This window comes from Xenopus laevis, chromosome 3S (assembly GCF_017654675.1).
Source record: "Xenopus laevis strain J_2021 chromosome 3S, Xenopus_laevis_v10.1, whole genome shotgun sequence".
NCBI lineage: Eukaryota > Metazoa > Chordata > Amphibia > Anura > Pipidae > Xenopus > Xenopus laevis.
Genome location: NC_054376.1, coordinates 127098618 through 127124168, shown reverse-complemented (window position 1 = coordinate 127124168; position 25551 = coordinate 127098618). Strand labels below are relative to the sequence as shown.

The 25551-nt window shown below is 42.0% G+C and overlaps 1 protein-coding gene across 2 annotated transcripts; it reads left to right on the top strand.

The window, feature by feature from the left end:
• Positions 1-569: 569 nt before the first annotated feature.
• LOC108703513 (histidine N-acetyltransferase) lies at positions 570-14246 on the top strand. Of its 2 annotated transcripts, XM_018239680.2 has the most exons (5): positions 570-662; positions 9112-9354; positions 10885-11109; positions 12245-12824; positions 13976-14246. In XM_018239680.2, exons 1-4 carry the CDS (start codon positions 597-599, stop codon positions 12794-12796), a joined length of 1086 nt encoding a protein of 361 aa, XP_018095169.1. In that variant the 5' UTR covers positions 570-596; the 3' UTR covers positions 12797-12824; positions 13976-14246. The 2 variants fall into 2 exon arrangements, with proteins under 2 accessions (XP_018095169.1, XP_041444872.1); XM_041588938.1 differs by having other exon boundaries at positions 12245-14246.
• Positions 14247-25551: the final 11305 nt, after the last annotated feature.

Genomic DNA, 25551 nt, shown 5'->3' with positions numbered 1-25551 from the left:
ATGTGCCTCTTTCTATGCGGGTGACTCTCTTGTATTGCTGCGCATTAAGACTTAGTGCCTAATTAACAATCCGGGGGCACGCTGTCTCCCCCCGCCTCTCTGTCCCTCCTGCTACATTCAGAGTGGGTGCTGTGATGTATAACCAGGGGGTGCTGCTGATGAAAGTGGGGGTGCCATCCTCCTGCCCACCCCATGGCCCACTGCCTCTCCCTGATGCCTGGTACTGACTCTCACATGCTCTTCTTATTGTCTACTGGCAAAGTGGTGGGGGCCAGACACGTGCCGTCCCCCAGCTGGACCAGATACAGATCAATGACTTCTTACTCAGCAATAGTAACATGCACTCACCCCTCTAATGCCCCCCAACACCCCTGTACCCCTCATCTATTCACTGCCCCCTCTCCATCCCTTGGAATGTGAGGATGGGAATGTCGGGGGGGGGGGGGAATGGATGCAGCAGAGACACAGGGAGAGAAAGATGGAGGGAGCACACAGGGGAGGGGGGTCTGGCTGTTCTTTCTTCCATAGAGGGGGAGGGGAGCAGAGAAAAGGATTTCAGCTTGGGGAGGGCAGAGAGGGATGATAAAGAGAGACAGATGCACAGACGAGAGAGGAATAGAGACACACACAGGGCTGAGGAAGAGAAGAGCAGTATCCTAACGGTAAGTCATTCCCTACTGCCACATGCTGACAATTTTACTGCCCCTTTCATTCATGCATATGGCACTTTATTCCCACTGATATGACACTTGCCTTTATTCCTACATCTCATATAGGGTGAGAGGTGGGTGATTTTATTACTCTAAATGGTGGAGAGAGAGAGGCACCTGCTTTTATTACTGTATAGCTATGTCATTCTATTACTGTATATCCACATGCTTTTATTACTTTATATATATATATATATCTATATCTATATATATATATGTGATTTTATTACTGTATAGCTATGTCATTCTATTACTGTATATCCACATGCTTTTATTACTTTATATATATATCTATATCTATATATATATATGTGATTTTATTACTGTATAGCTATGTCATTCTATTACTGTATATCCACATGCTTTTATTACTTTATATATATATATATATATCTATATATATATATATGTGATTTTATTACTGTATAGCTATGTCATTCTATTACTGTATATCCACATGCTTTTATTACTTTATATATATATATATATATATATATATCTATATATATATATGTGATTTTATTACTGTATAGCTATGTCATTCTATTACTGTATATCCACATGCTTTTATTACTTTATATATATATATATATATATATACAGTATATATATATATATGTGATTTTATTACTGTATAGCTATGTCATTCTATTACTGTATATCCACATGCTTTTATTACTTTATATATATATATATACAGTATATATATATCTATATATATATGTGATTTTATTACTGTATAGCTATGTCATTCTATTACTGTATATCCACATGCTTTTATTACTTTATATATATATATATATATGTGTGTGTGTGTGATTTTATTACTGCATATCTACATGATTCTATTACTGTATATATATGTGATTTTATTACTGTATTTCTACATGATTCTACGACTGTATATATATATATGATTCTATTCCTGTATATCGACATGCTTTTATTACAGTATATGTTAAAGGGGAAAGAGAGAGAGAGAGAGGTTCCCTGTTTTATATCTTATAGGGTGAGAGGTAGGTACCCTGTATTATTATTGTATATGTTAAAGGGATTGTTTACCTTCAAACACTTTTTCCAGTTCAGTTGGTTTCAGATTGTTCACCATAAACAAAGACTTTTTCCAATTACTTTCTACTTTCTATTTGTAACTGTTCTTCTAATATTAAAGTGTAAAGTGTCATTTTTCACCTTCTGAAGCATGTCTGGCAGGGAGGGGGTCGCCGACCCTGTAAACTGTTATAAATTGATACATTTAGCTGATACATTTGTTATCTCTGTCCCTGCTGAGCAGAATCCCTGGGTTTCATTACAGGCAGCTGTTAGACTTGATACAATAGTTACTGATACTCCAGAGATGCTGCTGAGAAATGGATCAACTCAATGTTGTAAAATTGTAACAGAATCTGCACCTGAATTACTGAGCTGTCAGACTCAAACACCAGAGACACCGACATTCAACTTTAAGCGTAAATTTTGGGAAAACAGTAAAAAATAAAAAAATAGAAAGTAATTGTTTATGGTGAATAATCTGAAAACAACTCAACTGAAAATGTGTTTGGAAGGTAAACAACCCCATAAAAAGGGGGGGGGGGGGGAGAGAGAGAGAGAGGTTCCCTGTTTAGTGACTTTATATCTTATAGGGTGAGAGGTAGGTACCGTGTATTGTTATTGTATATGTTGTAGAGGAGAGACAGGTTCCCTCATTAAAGGGATACTGTCATGGGAAAAAAAAATATTTTTCAAATTTCTTTTTCAAAAACTTTTTCCCATGACAGTATCCCTTTAATGAATGCATCTCTTATAGGAGAAGGAAAGGTTAAAACTAAGTAAGCTTTATCAAAAGGTCTATATAAATACACGAGTAAACCCCCAAAGTAATGCTGCTCCGAGTCCTCTGTCAAAAGAAACAGCACATTTCTTTCCTTCTATTGTGTACTCATGGGCTTCTGTATCAGACTTCCTGTTTTCAGCTTAAACCTCCAGGGCTCGGGCTTGAGCATGCTCAGTTTGCTCCTCTCCCTCCTCCCTTTTCCCCTCCCTGCTGTAATCTGAGCCCAGAGCTATGAGTGAACAGGGAGAAACTCAGGCAGGAAGTGATGTCACACCAAGCTAATATGGCAGCTGCTATCCTAAACAAACAGAGAGCTTCAAGAGCGGTTTACTCAGGTATGGTAAAATATTCTGCAGAATAAATATAGTGTTATAGCTTGCACTATTGTGGTTACATTTTTGGCGATATACTGCTTCTGTAGCTTTCCTTCTCCTTTATAGAGTGAAACATACTGTAGGTATCTTGCTCTATTACTGCACAAGGGAAAGGGTCACTTCCATGTGTTCTGTTTATTAGTCGAGGCAGGTGTCTACTCCCTGTTTGTTGGTAAGTGAGAGGTAGGTCTTCTGCATATTTGTAAGTGAGCAGGAGGTGTCTACTCTCTGTTATTTAGTATGTGAGACACAGGGTATGAGGTAAGTCTTGTATGTTAAGGGGGAGAGGTAAATCCCTGCTCTCTGTAGTTACAGGGTTAGAGGTAGTTGGTTGGTCTCTATAGTTAAGAGATGAGAGTTAGGTGGCTGGCCCTGTAGTTAAGGGGTGAGATGTATTCTGATGCTCTTTGTAGTTAAGAGTTAAGAGGTAGGTAGTTGTTCTCTGTAGTTGAGGGGTGAGGGGTAGATGGTTGATCACTATAAAAAAGAGGTGAGAGGTATGTGGCTGCTCATTATAGTTGAGAGGTGAGAGGTAGGTGGTTGCTCCCTGTAGTTAGAGGGTGGAAGGTAGGTGGTTGTTCCTGTAGTTGAGGGGTGAAAGGTATGTTGATGGTCTCTATAGTTAAGATGGGGGAGGTAGGTGGCTAGTCCTGTAGTTAAGGGGTGAGAGGATGCTCTTTGTAGTTAAGGGGTAGGAGGTAGGTAGTTGCTCTCTGTAATTAGCAGGTGAGAGGTAGGTGGTTGATCACTATAGACAAGAGGTAAGTGACTGCTCACTATAGTAAGTGGTGGAAGGTAGGTGGTTGCTCCCTGTAGTTAAGGGGTAAGAGGTATGTTGATAATCTTTGTAGTTAAGGGGTAGGAGTTAGGTAGTTGCTCTCTGTAGTTAACAGGTGAGAGGAAGGTGGTTGATATCTTTAGATAAGAGGTATGTGGTTGCTCTTTGTCATTAAGGGGTGAGAGGTAAGTGCCTGCTCACTATAGTTAAGAGGTGAGAGGTAGGTGGTTGTTCCCTGTAGTTAAGGGGTGTGGGTAGGTGGTTGCCCTCTGTAAGGTATGGGTAGGTGGTTGCTTTTCACAGTTAAGAGGTGAGAGGTAGGTAGTTGCTATTGATTGAACATCTCAGGCTCATGATAGTAATTTCAGGTTTCTTCTCATACTTGAAGGGCACAAAACCAATGATTTATTGTATAAACGAACAAGAGCAACAGTGAGACATTATATCTTCTGCTCAACTGCAACTCCCAGTATACCCTATTGGAGGATGCTGGGAGTCGTTGAAAAAGACCCTCACTGGTAACCTCTAGTACATTTTACTTAACATTACCTGAGCTCCCCCGCAATGAACCCAACTGGGCAATGGCACACGGGACAACAGTGAAAGTATTTTAACACCCGCACGATTGCGAGATCTGTGGGCAGCAGGCAGGGCTGGTCCTATCAAATGTGGGGCCCAATTGGGACCATGTTGGCGGGGCCCCTAGACAAAGTGTTGCTGGCTACTGACACACCAAGTATTTAGGAAAATAAGGGCATACAGGCACAAAATAGAAAGGAAAGGGGCAGACAAGGTAACATAATAGGGGCACACAGGGTAAGAGAGAGAGGGAACAAATAGGAGAGTGGACTGGGCCAATTAGTTTGGGGCTGGGCCGATTCAGCTTGGGAGCAGGCTTGGTTGGATTGGGGGCAGGCAGGGCCTATCAAGGTTGGAGGAAAGCTGGGCCTATGAGAGTTGGGGGCAGGCTAGACCTATGGATTTGGGGATGGGCTGGACTCTCAAAGTTGGGGGCAGGCCAGGCAGCATCATGTGCTGAGGGAAATATTATCTGTGCTGCCCTGTGGTGCGGGGCCCCCCAGAGGTGCGGGGTCCAATTGGCCTAAGGCCGGCCCTGGCAGCAGGTTGCAGGCCCAGCACCACCCACAGAGGGTGAGATAATGAAATAAATGACAGTAGACTGAGTCCATCCTCTTTCACATGAATATCTGGAACAGAGACCTGCTTGTTGCTGGATCGGTTCCTATGTGGCGCCCCCTGCTGGTAGACTGTGGGATTGACATAATGATGATGTAACTGGATGGAGGGGCAATTCTTTGCTTTGCTTGGGCAGAAACACTATCACTTCCAAACTGTGTGGCACCTGCATGGGGTGTAATAGGGCTCACTTACTAACAAGGCTGCTTAACTGTACAGTTGCCAGTGGCAACCGATTGCCTCTGAGTCTTCTACAATTTTGGAAATGAAAGTGAAATCTGATAGGTCACTACGAGCAACTGCAACTGTTTTAATTTAGAATCGCAGTTTGCAGATCAGCCCCCATCCTTCTTGTCTGCAAAATTTTCCATTAGAGAGTCAGTAGCACAATTTGGTACTTTGGTGTGCTTGGCTTCCACCTAGTGGTCAATGATAAACATTGCACTTAAAACAAAGGAGTTTTGGCAGCTTCTATATTGGCAAATAAGAAAAAAACTGTCTGCTTTAAAAGGAATATATAAGGGCCGTACACATATATAGCACATGTATGCACATTGTCATAAATGATAGAGGATATTTCCATGCAAATATGAACTCTTCCGAGCCAACACAGGACTATCATCCACTCAAGAGAAGCAGAGAGTTTGCACAGTGCTACATTTCTGGCTCCAAAGTCATCTTCACTCAGGGCTGTCTTTACGGAGGAGTGAAAAGGCAGGAGACTGTCCTGGGCCCCATGATGTTATGCAGAGTACTATTTACAAGTAGGACAAATTAGAGTTGCCAGGTGAGGTAGAATAAGACACAGTAGGGCAAGATGATCATGCATCAGTAGGGAAAGATGGTGAAAGATGGAGCCAGCAGGTTAAGATAGTGACCCTATGTTTAGATGGAGACAGTAGGGCAAGAAGGTGACAGTAGGACAATATGGTGACAGTAGGGCGATTTGGAGACAGTATGGCAAGAAGGTGACAGTAGGACAAGATGGAAACAGCAGGACAAGTTGGAGACAGTAGGGCAAGAAGGTGACAGTAGGACAAATTGGAAACAGTAAGGCAAGATGGAAACAGCAGGACAAGTTGGAGACAGTAGGGCAAGAAGGTGACAGTAGGACAAATTGGAAACAGTAAGGTGACAGTAGGACAAGTTGGAGACAGTAGGGCACGAAGGAGAAAGTAGAACAGTATGGTGACAGTAGGGCAAGAAGGTGACAGTAGGACAAGATGGTGACAGTAGGACAAGATGGAAACAGTAGGACAAGTTGGAGACAGTAGGGCAAGAAGGTGACAGTAGGACAAATTGGAAACAGTAAGGTGACAGTAGGACAAGTTGGAGACAGTAGGGCACGAAGGAGAAAGTAGAACAGTATGGTGACAGTAGGGCAAGAAGGTGACAGTAGGACAAGATGGTGACAGTAGGACAAGATGAAAACAGTAGGACAAGTTGGAGACAGTAGGGCAAGAAGGTGACAGTAGGACAAATTGGAAACAGTACGGTGACAGTAGGACAAGTTGGAGACAGTAGGGCACGAAGGAGAAGTAGGACAATATGGTGACAGTAGGGCAAGTTGGAGACAGCAGGGCAAGAAGGTGACAGTAAGACAAATTGGAAACAGTAAGGCAAGATGATCATGTGTCAGTAGGGAAAGATGGTGACAGATGGTGCCAGCAGGATAAGATAGTGACCCTATGTCTAGATGGAGACAGTAGGGCAAAAAAGTGACAGTAGGACAAGATGGTGACAGTATAGCAAGATGGTGACATAGGGCAAGTTGGAGACAGTAGGACAAGAAGGTGACAGTAGGACAAATTGGAAACAGTAAGTCAAGATGATCATGCATCAGTAGGGAAAGATGGTGACAGACGGAACCAGCAGGATAAGATAGTGACCCTATGTCTAGATAAGAACATTGAACCTCACCACCAATGAAGACACTTGCTCTGAATTACCGTTTAACGAGGTTGCAGTGGGTTAATACCAAGCCCAGGCAAAGTCCTAAAGCACAGACACAGGAGTTATGATCCAGATCACCTCTGTGTGACTTTCTAAGAACCTATACAGTAAGTGTTGTACGAATTGGGAACTCAGTGTTCTTCATGCATGAGCTCCTTGTGACTGCGAGAATCAGATGGTGTCGTTAGTCAGGAACTTGCTGTTCCTCTAAACAGAAATATTCACATGTTCAGTCTTATTTAATATAGGCAATGAGGTATTATGACATAGGGATTTCTCTCTTGCTCAAAGCTTTGCCTCTTCCTCCAGACCAGACCTCTGATGACCCTCTATTATGTTCCAGCTGCCTGGGCAGAAGAACTTTCCAGGTTCCTCATCAGAACAGGTTTAAGGTTGAAGCAAAGATGGGCCTCCAGAGCACCCACCCAGCGTTGGTGTCAGTTCATCCCCGTTATTAATATCCGGCTGAAAGCAATTGGCTTGAATCCATGATCCTTGAGTGTCCTGTATTCCTCTTACATAAGAATACGCAGTGATATTTGATATTAATCCCTTCAGGCTACAATGTAATCTGGGATCAGTCGTGCCTCGGGTGCCATTAATATTATGCAAGGGATGAAAGCAGTCTGGCCGAGGAGGGAGGGAGTGATGAGTGATGCACTGGCTGTGTTTTAAAATGATCAGAAGAAGGATAAGGGGGATAGGCTTCCTACTGTCACTTGTTCCAATCATGCCAAGCTATTTTTGCTCTCTTGAAGCACTGCAGCCTCATTAACTGTATCACCGTATGACGTATACCCCTGTATGTACCCCTGTGTGTACCCCTGTATGTACCTCTGTTATCCCTGTATGTACCCTGTATGTACCCCTCTATGTAACCCTGTATGAACCCCTGTATGTACTCCTGTATGAACCCCTGTATGTACCCCTGTATGCACCCCTGTATGTACCCCTGTATGTACTCCTGTATGAACCCCTGTATGTACCCCTGTATGTACTCCTGTGTAAACCCCTGTATGAACCCCCGTATTTACTCCTGTATGAACCCCTGTATGTAACCCTGTATGTACTCCTGTGTAAACCCCTGTATGTACCCCTCTATGTACCCCTGTATGAACCCCTGTATTTACCCCTGTATGTACCCCTGTATGTACTCCTGTATGAACCCCTGTATGAACCCCTGTATGTACTCCTGTATGAACCCCTGTATGAACCCCTGTATGTACCCCTGTGTAAACCACTGTATGTACCCCTGTATGTACCCCTGTATGTACCCCTGCCCCCACAGAAGTGACTGAGACTCTGGATAGTCAGCAACTGTCACTCTGACTAGGAGGTGGTTGATACACGGAATGGTTTTAGAGTGTAGGTAGGGTCTGTAATATGTAGTGAGTGCCCCATACAGTGTCGCTGCCCAGTCCCAGTGTCCCTGTTGTACGTTTCACAGCACCCACTTTAGATACATTACATGGCACCATTTCCATTGCCCCTGCAGTATATTACACAGTTCAGTTCACAGCACCCACTGCTTGCACGGGTCACTCCTCAGCACCCATTATCCCTGCAGTATATTACACAGTTCAGAGCACCCACTGCTTGCATGGGTCACTCCTCAGCACCCATTATCCCTGCAGTAAATTACACAGTTGTAGCAGAATATTTTCAATAATCCTGTTTATTAACCATCCAGAAATTGTACTTTCCCCATATCCCTGCAGACCATTGTGGAGCCCACAGAGCCCAAGCAGTCTTCAATGCCCCTGCAGTACATCAAACGCCTCTGAATCCAAAGCAAAATACTGTAAAGCCTCTTGCAATGCCCCTGCAGCATATTTCACATTCAGTAGAACTCCAGTAGGATCCCATGTACATTGCAATGTCCCTAATACACCCTTCTATAATTGTGTACGACATTGTGGGAGAAGGCTGGAGGTCCTTGAATTGTCCTGGTACAAAATGTTGGACATCCATCGTAGATCATATCCAACCACTACAGTCCCTACAGCCTGGCGGGTGTCACCTGGCTGTCATCCCACAGGGCACAGGTTAAACATTACACAGAAGGAACAGTTTATATTTTGTTGCCCCCCCTGCAGGATTTGAGAAAGGTTTACCCTCTGCCTTTCTTTCCAGCACTGCTGTTCTTGGTGAAGACAACCCCCTAGTGTGTGTGTGAACAGCAACTCAACATTCCATTACTGGTTTCCTTTGATCATTAGAGGCATCTCAGTATCCAACAGGACTTTGTCTCTCTCTTTTCTCAAGGACGTCTTTAAGCTTCGGTGGTGTTACGGATTCCCAGGTGCTCACATGAAGATAGAGGCAGTCCCTGGAGCCCCACAGGATGGGGAATTTGAATTTGTGCTAGCCACAGAAAAAGAATTTGAAGAGATTATCTCCATCTCTCATGGAATCTATGGGGGTCTAGATTATCTACCAAGTCGTTACCACAGCTGGATTAATGAGAAGGATCGGATGGTGGTTTTGGCCAAGAAAGGTGGCACCGTGGTAGGTACTCAGTAAAGATTGCTCGTGTATTCTCTTTCAATAGCTACAAAGCTTTTGCTCTTGACCCCAGCTGTACCCTGTTCTTTCAGCCACAATGAGTATAGTATGTGTTTGTTATTCCCAAAGAGTGTTAATGAGTCACTGTATCATCAGCTTTTTGGTTTGCTTTTGTATCTCTGCAACTGTTACTTGCTCTTTTTTGCAGTTTCTGCCTTATCTAAGCCTCCACTGTTTTCACTACCATAGTGAGCCTATAGTGTGTTAATCCCCTTGGCCGAATAACCAGGGACATGGGCTTACATCACTAAATGGCCAGTAATGTAAATGGAAACCCCAGAAACAAACAACCAATAATACCCACCCATTTACTAGCATTGATGTAGTCTAGATCAGGGATCCCCCCAGGAACCACCCAGGAACGTTTTTCATGTTTACATTGCTCCTCAAATATTTTTACATCTGAATGTGGCTTGTGGGTGAAAAAGGTTGGGGACTCCTGCTCTAGATGATATAGGTATGCTCATGTGCTTTAAGTTTAGTTGTTCCTAACATGTTCTAAAAGTTGACTATGAGAAAAGGGAAATAAGAACCAAATGTTCACCACAGATGGTACCTTTTTTGACCATTGGTAGGCTCCTCAGAACGATTATTAAATCTTCTTCTCAATGGAAAAATTGGATCCAACCAGATTGTGGATGTCCCAACTGCTTGGTTGAAGACCAATTCTGTGGGTGGGCAATCGATAGATGACATGAATATGACAGGAGCTCCCCTAAAATCTGATTTATCCTATCTACAAGAGACTGCTTGTATATTACCACTTATGTTGGTCTAAATCACCTTCTTTCTTTCTTTGAAAATTCTTTTTATTGAATTTTCGTTAAAATACATTGAATTAAATATATGAACAACCATATAATGAAGAAATCACCTTAATTTGTATTGAACGAAAAAAGAAGAAGTTTTCCTTCACCGACATAGAGAGCTAATTAATACTCTGCTTTAGACCCACAATATTCATAGAACGTGTCTCAATGACCCACTTACTCGAACATGTAAAGGGTCTCACTACTTAGGGGCGCTTCCGTGGAACTGATTCCCTCCAGTAAAAGCCTATCAGGGAGTTAGCCTGAATCCCTACACTTTGGTGTGCGTTGCCTTGAAAAACTGACTCCAGGTCTTCTCAGCCTCTCAAATGCATGTCTTCTATTACAAAAACCTTTATCTTTACCTTGTTAATGGGGGTCCCCGTTCTATGGCTTTCCTATGGGGTTGGTTCCCTTGGGGCACATACTTGATACTTCTGCCCCAGGCTCTACAACACATCGACCTCTGGTCCAAGGTGGTCTCCAAAAAGAAAGAACCATGTGCTTTAATGGTAAATCCCAGCTCCAAGGGTTATATTGAAACATTATAACTACAGGATTAAGAGATTTGTATGAGTTTTTTTTGTTGTCTTAAAATCTAGGGCTATGGCATTATCTTATGTGTAATATTTATTAGAAGAAATTCTTCTTTTCCACCCTACAGATTGGCCTGCTCTCTGTGTTTGTAGTAGATGGTGGTGAGACAGCTCTTCTGGAAGGACTTCGTGTGGCCCCTTGGGAGCGTGGAAGAGGCGTGGCTGGGGTGCTCCAGAGATTCTGCTGCAAGTTGGTCAAGCATCGATACCCAAGTGTGAAAGTGATGAGGCTCACGAGGGATGATAAGCTGAGTGCAAAGGAACTCACCAAATACCGGGTCATAGCCAAGCAGGTATATCAAATATATATAAGTAGTAACGTTGCCACAAAGCAAGACAGTGAAAGTAACTTTCCAAGAACTATCAGTCACAAATGTGGAAATGTCATTGATGTTTGTTGAAAAGTTACTTAGTATTAAAATTATGCAAAGTTCACATCCCCTTTAACATGATGGTTGTTATTCCGAATTCAAAAAACTGGAAAAATTCTAGTTTTGAATTTTTCAAGATCTATTATACTCCATCTCAGACCTGCCGAGGTTGTATATTAATCAATGGGAGAGGTCCCAGTCCTATTTAGAAGTTTCTGTGGTCTGCGCTGGAATTAGCCTGAACATCCGACTATTTTGGACTTTTTGAATCGAAAAAAATGTGAAGTTTTTGGGAAAAAGTCTAAAAAAAAATGGCGATTCGGGAAAAAAATCGTATGATTCGGATTTTCGCTCGATTTTATTTAGTTTTTACCCGAGCCGGAAAAAAATTGTGCTTTTTTAATTATAAATGCAGTAAGGTCCAATCTTGGATTCATAAGTCACAATATAACACTCTGGAGAACCTTTGCTTCTCAAACACGTAATCTTTTATTGAATTGCACTACATGTTTTGGATCTAAGTGATCCTTCCTCAGGTGCTAGTGTAAACAGGTGCTAGTGTAAATAGGTGCTAGTGTAAATAGGTGCTAGTGTTTACACTATCACCTGAGGAAGGATCATTTTGATCCGAAACATGTAGTGCAATTCAATAAAAGATTACGTGTTTGAGAAGCAAAGGTTCTCCAGAGTGTTATATTGTGACTTATGAAGATAAGGAAGTTTGGCGACTCCCACCTCTGTCTGATGAACCAAATACACTGAGAACAAAAGGATAGCCTTTGCCAACATTTGGATTTGATACTTCCAATCATGGATTTGAGTTTGGTCGAAGTTTTTTATTTTAAATACTTGGATTTTGATAAATAAAGCCCAATGTCACATAGTATTTTCATCAAGTATTCTAACTGTATCCGTTTAACCAAATGCCTCTCTGACAATGCATCTCATTGAAACAAATATTTTGACACATTTTTTTCTTCTTCTTTTTTTGACCTTTGTTCTTCTGTGTCCATCCGACTCCCCGTTGTCTGCCTTGTCCGTCTTTCATCACCAATAGGGTATACTACTGGTCAGCTTCAATGCGCCAGACCTTGCTTCACGTATTTTCTCCATCCCATTATCTCCTACGGATACTTGCCCACCGCCACCCATTCTACTGACTCCTGAAGATGTCCGTGATGTCTTCCTGGAACGAGGGGGACTTCTGAAGGATCTCCTGCCCAATCAAACCATCATTCAGGACTGGCAACCATTTCAGGCCGTGCCTGACAACCAAGACCTGCTTCGACGCAAATCATTGCGTTGGATGTCAGATGACCTGATTCAGCCTCAGGTGGCGACCCTCTGCACAGCCCCATTCCCTGTACCTGCTGGTCCCCTCTGCTTCTACCTCAACATTGATGTCTTTGGGTCTGAGCTGCAGAGTGTACAGGAGCAACTGCTGTCTCACCTTCGTGCCCATGTTCCTAAACTTCCAGCGGATGTGAGATGCCAGCTCTTCTTGCCTCCTAACCTGTGGAGGCCCATGGCTGATTTTTGCACCTTGGTGCTGGGCTTGCACCTTGAGAAAGGATATACAGAGCAGTATCTCCTGGAGGCTGATATATAACACGTATTAGGGGCACCCCAAGTGGCAAGTTAGTCCTCATCCTCTTAATAACATTTCCTCGATAGCTGAGACCTCCCATTAGAAACCTCATCTTAATCTATAGATCTGAGCCTCCAGACCAAGCATAATCATTAGCATACAAGTTTCTCTCTTCCTTTCTCTTCCAGACTTACCACACTCATCACTTGCACTTACATCTATGGTGTAGAGTAGGGGAAGGCAACCTGAGTCTCTCCAGCTGAAGCTGAACTATATGTTCTCAGGCTCAGCATCTCTGAGTAGGGAGAGAGTTGTAGTTAAGTAGCAGCAGGAGATAGGCAGGCTGGATATCTCTGCTATAGTGAATGCTGCATTGTACATAGGGAGTATGTGTACCTACGTGTACACTTATAGGAGAAAGAGTTCCCTTCTTCTAACGTTGCTTACATTGCACTACAGTGTATGTGTGTGCATGTCTATGTATTTAAAACACACACAAGATTATGTGTGTGTGTGTAAGAGAGTGTGTGTATATATATATATATATATATATATATATATTTATAAATGAGAGAGGGGGGCTGATGAGGAAAATAATATGGGGGGCTGGGGGTTTTGTACTCTGCACTGAGATAGTGTGTGATAATATATTTATATATTTATTGCACTTTTTATGGAGGACGGGTGATAGTAAAGTATTGTACTGTGTATATATACATACACATATATTTTCCAGTATATATATACAGTAGATATTGATATATGTATCTATATAAATGTGTGATACGTATTAGTATGCAATAATTTGCACTTCTCATGTTGAGTATAGATTAACTTTTTATAGACTGTGAAATTGGGGTGTCACCGGTGCCCATGTGGAATATACCCAACTTTATACACAGTGAAGGGAGGGCATTACCAGCACAGAAAATTAACCAGAGCAACTAATGGTAAACGCCTGGGCCTACTTAAAGGGACACTGACTTCATGTACATAAAACCTACACTTGAATGAAAAAAGTAACATTCCAAGGAAATTGGGTTCTGCTGATAATATAGAGGTATTTTTGTATAAGGTTTCAGTGTCCCTTTAAAAGTCCATGTCTGTTAAGAAGAACGAAATGAATGTCTTGGCTATGATTAGACTATAAGGCTAGAGCATTCACATTCAAGCCACTAGTGTAGATATCTCTTTCCACAGGGCTGCTAATGTTATACCTGACGAGGCCAAGGGACCTGGAATTGGCAAAAGAAATTCATGAAAATGGAATCTTGGCTTCTCTGGAAAAGATCTGGCTCGTCTGCGTCTGCATTGTTGGGGGCTATTTTCAGCCATTGACTGTGCTCTTGCTGCTCAAAAGAAGCACCTGGTCAGTAGCTATGAAATTCTCAAGAACTCTATACACACCTTGGATCTTTAACCCCCCCACCTGCCATGAAATATGCACTTGCCATAAAGGAAACCATACTCACTCTTGTGCATCATTACCATAAAGCAGTTAAGTGCTTGCACTTAAGCAGAAAATATTTTAGGAATAGGCACTTAACAGAGACCTACAACACTTACCTTAATCTCCTTAAGATCTTTCATGAATGTGGCCCTGAAGACTGTTCTTCTCCCCCTCCCCTTTTTTGATAACCTATATTGGCGCCAGGTGGCCTTTTGAAGATTTAGAAGTGATGTCAGGAGCCCTAAAAAAAAAAAGGATAATATTTCAACTGGACGGGATTTTCGACGAAAGTTATGAAGGGTTTAAATGAAAAATTGCTGTAAAATAATCATAGATATTGTTTTTTTAATGAATAAGTAAACCTTCAAAATAAGTGAATATAAAATTGACGAGGCTACTATTCTAATAAATTTTGCAATGAACATTTATTATTTATTTTGTTTTTTTCCAAGATATTAAGGGATACATGTACTGTTAATATGAATGAATTTTGTTACAACAGCGCCACCTGCTGGTCAGTTTCCCACCAGTCTGACCACCAAGTAGTCAAGGAAGTTGTCAGGAGAAAGAAAAAGGCTGCTCTGATGTTCTTCTGCTTAGGAAAAAAATTAGAGACCTTTCTCACATCTTTCCTAAGCAGAAGAACATCAGAGCAGCCTCTTTCTTTCTCCTGACAACTTCCTTGACTACTTGGTGGTCAGACTGGTGGGAAACTGACCAGCAGGTGGCGCTGTTGTAACAAAATTCATTCATATTAACAGTACATGTATACCTTAATAACTTGGAATTAAAACAAAATAAATAATGAATGTACATTGCACAATCATCAAATTTACATTCACTTATTTTTAAGGTTTACTTATCCTTTAAACTTTTTTTAAGCACTAATCTTAAACGTGTAAATATGCACCATTAAGGGATACAAATATGTCCCAACATTGCAGATACAGTATCTTGTGACCCTGTAATGAAGAAATGTCTATCCACACCCCCATCTGTTTCAAACTCAACCACTTTCCTGAATCACTAAGCCCTTTTTATGTTCCAGTTGAAGAAGCTATTGCCATACCTACTTGAAGGTTTTATAATCACAATATATACTACTGTGTGACCATTGTGGCACCTTTGAAGTATTATTTTGATTCAGTGTTTCGCTCATCTTTTCATGTGTCAAGGCCATTGTCCATTTAGAAATTTAGGGACCGCAATGGGCATTCATTTTCTACCTCTCTAAGCTTTAGCACTCATGTTCGGACCACAATTGTATGAAGGTTGCAACAGTGTTACATATATAGTGTTAGTCCCATGCCCTGATGACCACCTTTGTGTTTTAGCATATTTTATGATCACTATGGTGGCCTTTTTTGCATTTTTCTCTATGCCTTGCTGATGCAGTATATCCATTCAAGGGTGGCACTGGTGCTAATGTTGCCTGAGCAGGGGTAGGGTTTATTGAGCTGGGCTTCCACAAGTTGTGCACCAGGTTCCATGTTCCACAGAGAAACTCACTGCACTCTATTGTATGGAGCCTTGGCGAGACGGAGGCTTAAGAGTATCAAGCGGAATATACAAAAGCACACTGGGTCTTTCTTTCATGTTCATCTGCCCCCAAAAAACACTAACAATAACATCTAGGCTGGTTTTATATTAAAATGCATATTGTAACACTCCCAAAAATACACAACTTGCTCTTTTTAATATATCAACATGATATTGCATTTTCATGGGATATTGGGTTTATATTCTAATAATAAAGTGGCAGATAAACAATCTCTTAGAACCAGGCTTATACTCAGGTAAGTATAACGTATGTCTTGAATTTTGTAAATATGTTGGGCAATCAAGGCCCCACTGGTTATGGTTCAATGACTTCCATAACTGCAGTCTGTAAATTTTTTGGCAGCCATACCCTCTTCCCTGTTTTACATTGATTTCTCATCTACAATATGTCGGCTGGTCATTGGAAGAATGTGTAAAATGGTGAAAAAAAAAAGGAATAGCTACTTCTCCTAGTAGGGTTGGCAGCTCCACGCCTGGATTGGCTCCACAAGCCTTGCTCCTTCTCAAGCTCCACAACGCAGCCCAAAAAGAGCAATCACACTTCAGTTCTTGGAGGTGGCACCTTATCTTCATAGCTGAAGCATCTCCCTCCCTGTCTCTCTGTGTCCACAAAATTCAAGTTTATCTTGAATGGAGAGCTAACACCACAAACCCCAAGTCAGCAACCTCTGCCCAGGGCACCATCTGTTGACTTTCTTGTCTTGCCTCTAGACAAGACCTCAAAAAGTGGTAGTCAAGTGGGTGAGGGAAGTGTAGGCAGATCATCACATGCTTAAATACTGTACACAAAAGATAGAATAGTGAGATTGGTCAGATTCTACATCTCATTGATAACATACACATGTGAGATAGTGACTACTAGCTAGCTTGTGGTAGAGGTAAAGCAGAGGCATCTATGGGCTTCTGACACTCAAGTCTTTATCATATGAACCACAGTGTGTCATGAACGTTCTCCAGTGCTAACGTTGCTACATGTACTATGAGGTCACCATGAAATAAGTAGGGATGCACCGAATCCAGGATTCGGTTGGGGATTCGGCCTTTTTCAGCAGGATTCGGATTCGGCCGAATCCTTCTGCCTGGCCGAACCGAATCCGAATCCTAATTTGCATATACAAATTAGGGGCGGGAAGGAAATTGTGTGACTTTTTGTCAGAAAACAAGGAGGTAGAAAATGTGTTTCCCTTCCCACCCCTAATTTGCATCGGATTCGGTTCGGTATTTGGCCGAATCTTTCGCGAGGGATTCGGGGGTTCGGCCGAATCCAAAAAAGTGGATTCGGTGCATCCCTAGAAATAAGTCATGTCAGTTTGGCTACTGGGATAAGAAAGTTCAGCTGGTGTTGTACATGCACATAGGTATATACAAACTTCTAAAAGATCTGATTAAATAAGAACCAGATACATCACATGTTGAAGGTCCCTGTTCTGTTGAGCTTACAGTCTTTGAGAGTGGATAAACTGCAAAAAAGAGCCAATTTTTTTTCCAAGGACAGGGGGGGTCGGGGAAGTGGGGTTGGGAGGGGTTGGGGGGGGTCGGAGGGGTCGGCGTCCAATTTGGGCACGCCGGCGTCCAATTTGGTGCACCACATTCATTGTTCAGCAGCCCAGTTCAGGACTGTCCGTGGCCCAGTTCTGGGCCGCAGCCCTGTGGTTGGGGACCCCTGGTTTAAGGTATATAAGTGAGACCTGCCATGCAAGAACATAGTTCCTCATTGAGGGCATGGAACCTTTCAGGAAAGGAAAATAAGAAGATTCGTCAATTGGATCTAGGAGCAGGTCCCCCAGTATCAGTAAGGGATGGGATGCCTGAGGAACTATAAGCAAGGCATGCAGGACACCCCTTAGCCAGGGACTCTAGCCAAAACCATGGGAACACGCCCAGATAATTAACAAAATTCATTCAGATTAACATTACATGTATCACTAAATATATTGGAATTAAAGGAAAAAAAATAATGAATGTAAATTACAAAAGTGCTTAGAATAGCCCCCTCAGCAATTTTACATTCACTTCAAAAGTTTACTTATCCTTTAAACAAAACTGGATATTATTAAAGGCAATGCCTTGCTCCAGAATGAATTGAACCAATAAACACCATGCCCATGGGAATGCTCTAACTCTTGTGCCTTTGTTTAATCATAACCATAACCCTACCTAACGCTCAGGATCCTTCACGGGTGCAAATCAACTCTCCGGGCTTTGATTTAATAAACATCAGCATATATATATATATATATATATATATATATATATATATATATATATATATATATATATATATATATATATATATATATATATATATATAAGCTATGTCATTATAGGGTGTGCCACTCTATACCAGGACATTCTAGTGTAGGGAAACCTTCTGCCTATTCATCCCAGAGACACATTCATTGGGAATAACTATCTCTGACTCTTCACACACTCAAGATCATTAAGTGAAATGATACTTGCTAATTGGTTGCTATAGGTTACTGCTCCAGGGCAAACTTGGTGTCTTTTATTGCATACACCCATAGTGTATATGGCCCTGGAACTCAAGGTGCACTTCCTATTGGTTGGGCTGCACCATGTTCTGTTACTAAAGTCAATGGTGTTTGTTCCATGGGGTGAGGACCTAGCCTAGCAGTAACCCATCCAAGGGGGGTAAGTTGTGGAGTAGGAGGACCCCTGTAGAATGTGTAGGGGCTTTGCCCTGAAGGAAAAGAGGAGAAGTCCCCCTTAGCTTATAACAGGGTTACAGATATGTCTACACATGTTTTCATTCATCCAGGTCTAGTAGAAGCTAATCTAGAGCAACTGGACTTGCCGAGTAATAATTGTAGATGTTTCACGGCGAGGTTGAACTGAAGAAGCTGCTCGAATGAGCAGTGAAAGGTCTTCAAAGATTGCTCAACAAGTCCAGTTGCTCTTCAGTTACAGATATAGGAGGGACTATCAGCTATTCAGCCACAGCTACAGCAATATCTAGGGAAGCAAATGAATTATTATCTTGAAACTCATTCTAACTGACCTTAAACTAGGCTTTTGTGTGTATCTAGTAGTAGAGGGTGAGATACAGAAATACCTAGATCTGAGCCCAACTACCATGCTACAGAGGAGCCAGCCCCACAGTTAGGGTCTTGGTGCCAGAAGCCTGATGCAGGAGCCCCCATGAGAAATGAGAGCTCCAGACTGTAGAACTACCCGCTCACTGTAAGTCAGGGAGAAGTAGGACCCCATGATTGAGGGATAGTTAATGTGAGCCTAGTGGTGAGACAGGTGGTTGCTGAGTTATCAGTCTGAGGATTGGATCCCCACTTAGTTGAGTTTAGGGCAGATCACCACCTGAGGGGCAAACTGTAAGGTGGTTCTATGTTTCTATGTTGTGCCAACAATAAAACTGGTTCAGCAACATATATTCACTTGCAGTTCCATTTCTGGTTGAAGAGGAAGATTGTTACTTTACACACAATGGTTTGCAATATAACTCCCGAATAGTTCCCCTTCAGCAGAGAGTTGGTTCCTTGTGAACCCAATGTTTGTTGCCACTGCCCTCTAGTGGAAGAACGGGACAGGAACTGAGGCCACACAAGCGTGTGCACAAGTTATGGGTAAAAGGGACTTTCAGGGCCACAGTAAGAAGCACAAGCTCACCCCCAATGTGATAATATCATGTTACTCTTTTTGCTGATATTTTTCGAATGCAGAACTTTAGGGTTTCGGTGCAATATGAATAAGCCTTAGGCCACTATCCAATCAGCAGCCCATGAATATTCCACCCTGTCTGAGAAACATGATTCATAGTCCCCCGAAACCTCCTGGCACCTCCCCCGGGCGAGTAACTGCTGTCAATATTACTTATATAGGGCTCAGTTATAATTGCACTGTGAACAAAAACGTATGGGAGACCCCTGCTCTCATTCCCAAACCCAGGGGATTAATATAATGTTGCACTTCCCTTTGCTGCTATAACAGCCCCTACTCTTCTGGGAAGGTTTCAACTAGATGTTGTATTCTGGGAGTTCCTTCTATTGATACTAAATGATCAGGCCTGGCTCACAGACTGGGTTCCACTTAATCCCACAGAGACGTGTATATTGTGTATTTGTGAAGGTATACCCCCATATATATATAAGGGAATAAGGGATGTAGCCCCTACTGTAAATGATAAGGATATTAGAAGTCACTGAGGGGTTGTTCTGTGACCATATAAAGACACAAGGCTGCAGGCTGAGTTATACAGGGAACTCTGAGTATCACTCATGTATTATAAGGGATAATGTACCCCCTACTGTAAATGATAAGGATATTAGAAGTCACTGAGGGGTTGTTCTGTGACCATATAAAGGCACAAGGCTGCAGGCTGAGTTATACAGGGAACTCTGAGTATCACTCATGTATTATAAGGGATAATGGACCCCCTACTGTAAATGATAAGGATATTAGAAGTCACTGAGGGGTTATTCTGTGACCATATAAAGGCACAAGGCTGCAGGCTGAGTTATACAGGGAACTCTGAGTATCACTCATGTATTATAAGGGATAATGTACCCCCTACTGTAAATGATAAGGATATTAGAAGTCACTGAGGGGTTCTATGACCATATAAAGGCACAACGGTGCAGGTTGAGTTAATTATCATTGCTGGTCTCTTCCCCTTTATTTTCTATTTTCACTTCCTAGGTGCTGCCTGGTTATTAGGCATTTGCAGAAATTATTTTAAGTGGCTCAGCAACCAAGAGGATATAAACAATAACTAGTGCTTAAGGTAAAGTGGGGTCTGAGAAATGATTAACAGAAGATTCCTTGGCAAAACCCCACAATCAGCCCCAGGTCTCCATAACTGGGTAAAGTATAAAGTTCTGAGTGTAAATAACAAACGTGTTGCACTGGGTATAACACATTAACAAGTTTATCATTTGGGGACGCTCCATCATTTGCCACAGCCTGTTAATCATTGGGCCCATGTCCGTTCAAAGGTGAACTATGTCTGTGACAATTCATGGCATTTCCCAAAATAATTTCTCCCAACTGTTCCCAATTGCTCCCCCTAAGTATATATGACAGCCAGAGGCACCCCAAATCTACTTCAATACCCTGTGTCTCTACATATATACTGTATATAAATATATGGCTTGTGAAATGTATTGTCATTCAATGGACAGAGCAGCACATGGGCAGACTCATAAAAGATGGGCAGACTCTCTCCAAACAGATACAATGACTGTTTGATGTTAGGCCCTATGTAGGTTGCAATGTGGGGTTCGTTTGTCATTTAAATGAAAAACGATTGTTCTTATAGGATAAGTAAACCTTTAAAATAAGTGAATGTAAAATTGATGAGGGGGCTATTCTAAGCCCTTTTGTACTGTACATTTATTATTTATTTTCTTTAAATTCCAAGATATTAAGGGATACATGTGCTGTTAATATGAATGAATTTTGTTACAACAGCGCCACCTGCTGGTCAGTTTCCCACCAGTCTGACCACCAAGTAGTCAAGGAAGTTGTCAGGAGAAAGAAAGAGGCTGCTCTGATGTTCTTCTGCTTAGGAAAAGAATTAGAAACCTTTCTCACATCTTTCCTAAGCAGAAGAACATCAGCCTCTTTCTTTCTCCTGACAACTTCCTTGACTACTTGGTGGTCAGACTGGTGGGAAACTGACCAGCAGGTGGCGCTGTTGTAACAAAATTCATTCATATTAACAGTACATGTATCCCTTAATATCTTGGAATTAAAAGAAAAAAAAGCCAATGTCTAGGCTGACCTGACAGGGAATTAAAACAAGCAACAACTAGATTAAAAACAATGCACAACCCTGATACATATATCATGGAACTAAGAGTGGAATGGATCTCCTGAGTAAGATTTATAAACGTAACTTCTTTAGTGGGAGTTTTGTCCAGTAAGACAATGTAGGGTTCACAATCATCCTGTATTCTCATGCATTTCTCATGGGCTATTTGCTGTTACATAAGTCAATAGTGTTTTTGCCATCAGGAGGGGTGAGAACCAGCGTTTTTCCTTGGGTGCCAAGAGCAAATGAATAAATCAACCTGTCAGTCCTGTAAATATAAAACTAAAAAGAAATGTGTGATGTTGCATTTGGGCTTAAGTTTAATAAGTGCCTGTTTGTTCACAAAATTCTGTGGAAATACAAAAATAGACCATTGACCCTTGAAAAGCATCACGTTGTGAGATCAAAGTTTGTTGGCTCAACCACTATTTGAGGCCAAGAATACAAGATACTTGATCATTTAAATAATTATTGAGCGTTCCCCAGCTGTCCATTACACTTGCATAAGTCCCAGCATTTAAGTATTAAATGAACAGGACAACTTCGTCTCCAATCGTCCCCAGTCACATGCAGAGATACCGACCATTTGCCCAAAACCAGTATATGCTGGGGACCGGGAGAAGGTCAGTTGACATTACAATAGGCAAGTAGATTAAGTGAAAGAGTTTTAAAAGAACAAAAAGTAGCATTAAATACACTGTAAATTCGATTTCTCAGTCAGCACCTATGCCTCCCAATTCTTAGGATCTGATGCACGTCCAACGGTTTCCACCATGTGTCCGTTCACTCACAATTTACAGATGTCGACAGCACCAGCCATAGATCGCTTTGTTTAAAATGCCTTTATTGAGACATGGGTTTCTGACCCCAATACACTTGGCAACGTTTCAGACGCCATCGGTCTTTTATCAAGTCACCTTAACAACACCTGTGCTCAGTTATTTATACATAATCACACACAGGCCCGGATTTGCGGCAAGGCCGCATAGGCCCGGGCCTAGGGCGGCAAAAAAATAGGGGCGGCATGCCGCCCAGCCGCACTATGGGGACGCGTGCGTCCCCATTCAATTACAGCAGCTGCGCCGGCGAAAAAACGCCGGCGCGCTGGGAAGGGGAGGTGAGGTGGGCGCTAGGACCGCGCGGCCGCCTGGTCGGACCGCGCGGCCTAGGGGCGCCGCACATTGAAATCCGGCGCTGATCACCCAGTGACCCCTAGTGATTCTTTTCCAGAATACAATCTTACACATTCCAAAACCATCACGTTTGTTGCAATGTACATTCTGCTACATAATACAAAAATATTTCTCTCTACCTTTACGCAATAAAGTGTCCATATCTCTTTAGTGTCCATAAATATCCTTGTGAAAAAATTGACTGTAAAAAAGATACATAATAAACACATGGTCAGTAAAATATTTTCCATTGTTAAATTTTTCAAAACATTATTAAAAAGATAAATTCACCGATAAATTTTACTTAAATCATATTCCCTGTTGAGGCCATGGGGAGCCAACGTTTCCAACTTTCTGATCCATCTCGCTTCTTTTTTCAATAACATTTTAACTCTATCACCACCTCTCCGTATTCTCGGAACGTGGTCTATTATTTGGTATTTTAATTGTTGTACCCCATGGCCCGCAACAAGGAAATGCTTTGCAACTGCTTGATCACTTTTCTTAGTATTTATGGCGGACTTGTGTTCTCTTATCCGCTCTTTAGCACTTCTTGTGGTCTGTCCAACATAGGATAGCCCACACGGGCACTTAATCACATACACTACGAAAGTACTCTCACATGTATAATATCCATTAATTTTAATTGCTGTTCCTTTCCTAGGGTGATACAAAATCTCTCCCTTTAAGCAATTAGAGCAACAGTTGCAGCCAAGACATGGGTATGTCCCATTCTTTCTTGGCCGCAACAGTCGCTCCTGTGTTTGTGTCCCTCCCACATCTGATCTGATGGCCATTGATCCTATGGTTTTTGATTTTTTATATGAGACCAATGGGGTATTTTTGAATATATCAATATCTGCTAAGCCTTCCCTCAATAATGGCCAATGTTTCTTAATTGTTTTTTCTACATGTGTACTTATAGTACTATATCGGCACACAAATGGAATTCTATGTGTTTAATTATTTGGGGGTCTGTTTATATTGTGTTCTACATCAGCCCGTTGTTTTTTCAACAACTCTGTGGGGTATCCTCTTTCCTCAAACTTTGTTTGCATTTGATCTAGTCGAAATTCCAATGCACTGCCGTCGGACACAATTCTTTTAACTCGACTAAATTGTGATTTAGGTACTGACTTTTTAATCTGTATGGGATGAAATGATCTATAATGTAATGTAGCGCACCCGTAGGTGTAACTTTTGCTGTGTATTAAGGCTGTGTGTGACCAGGCTAAGACTGCTTGTAGTGTGCCCTGGACCCCCAGTGTACCTGTGCAACTCCCTGCAAACTCCCGGTACCTGGTGTAGAACAATGCAGCAGGATATTCAGCCAGACAATTTCTTTGCAGTAAACTATAACTTGTTTATTAACAGAGAACAGTGGCAAGGTTGTAGTTCACAAGCACTTCGATGTTCACAGTAATTATAGAGTAGCTTCAAACAGTAGTATTCCCTCCAGGGGGTACAAGGTGCAACAGACGGGCTAATATTCAATATTTATCAAAGTTACAGCAACAATAGACTTGGGGAATAGTTACCACTCTCACTGGGCACTATCCCTCTGGTGAAGCACTAAGGCATGGGTTTCTCAGCCTGAGTTCTTGTATCTTGGCACCGGACTTGATCCTCACCTCACCCACTGTATTCAGCCTGGGGTCTTGGGTCTTGGTATCCTATCTGGTCCTCAACTCACTCACTGTAGTCCCTGCACTAGTGGTTCAAATACCACGGGGTCCTAACCCCACTATTTCTCCTCGTTGGAGCCACATCTGCTCACTAGCTACCCTGTGCTGACTTTCACTCCTAGAGCGACTATTACTGTATTACTATCACTATCTTACACGTAACTAACTTTCCCGGCAGACCTGGACCTGTAGTACCTCATGAAGGGTTAACATGCCTACGTGCTGACCCTTGTAGGCCTCTGTACTTGTTTTCCTGTACGACCCTGTGCTGTCTCTTCTTGGACAACCTTGCATAAGTATCATCATGTACCATAAACAATGTTATCAGCTTGCCTTAGCCAAAATATCTCAGCTAATACGCACGCACATATTTGTCTGTTATTTCTCTCTTTCCAATCCTGAATGCTGAACCTATTACAAGACATATACTTTGCTAATACGTCACTATATTAGGATGTCTTTGCTTATACCCTATATAAGCCTATGTTTGGACTACAATAAACGGAACTTGTTATTCTGATCCACTCGTTGGTGTTTCTTTGTGCAAGTTCCCCGGATCCGGAATACTAGGCATTGTTGGTCAGACGAAATCCAAAGGTTCCAGTAGCAGTCGGTTCGTTGTCCCCTTCAGTCTGGTGTCAGAAGCTGGAAATAGCAAGCGGCATGGACAGGTAAGAAAGAATCTGTCTTATAGACGATATTTTTCTTACCATCCGTATATGCTTAATGCTATATTCTTAAGCTTAAAGGGGAGACAAAAGAAATCCCTGACGAGGGATTCAAGAAAAAAAAACAAGGAAATCCCTGACGGGGGATTCCAAAGGAGTTTTAGGTAAACTCCCGGTTTCTGGAGTTTTAGGTAAACTCCCGGTTTCACGAGTTTTAGGATCCCGGTTCATATATTATTACTCCTGGAACGGATTTCTGCTGTAACGTCACTGCCTTGTATTCAACTGCATGTTGTCTGTGTCTGTGTTTAACTGTTTGTGTGTTATGACAATGTTTAAAGGTTAAGGCATATTTTTTGTTGTGTATAATTACATGTAAAACGATCGCTATATTAAGGAATACCTCTGTGAGTTGACAAGGTTTTGTTGGGACCCTCGATCCCAAGACAGCTCGTA

Excerpts from the sequence above, each read along its gene's own strand:
- LOC108703513 (XM_018239680.2), top strand. The coding sequence starts at position 597 with ATGCACAGACGAGAGAGGAATAGAGACACACACAGGGCTGAGGAAGAG. Across the intron at positions 663-9,111 it reads AGAAGAGCAGTATCCTAACG|GACGTCTTTAAGCTTCGGTG; the intron begins GTAAGTCATTCC and ends TCTTTTCTCAAG. Across the intron at positions 11,110-12,244 it reads ACCGGGTCATAGCCAAGCAG|GGTATACTACTGGTCAGCTT; the intron begins GTATATCAAATA and ends CATCACCAATAG.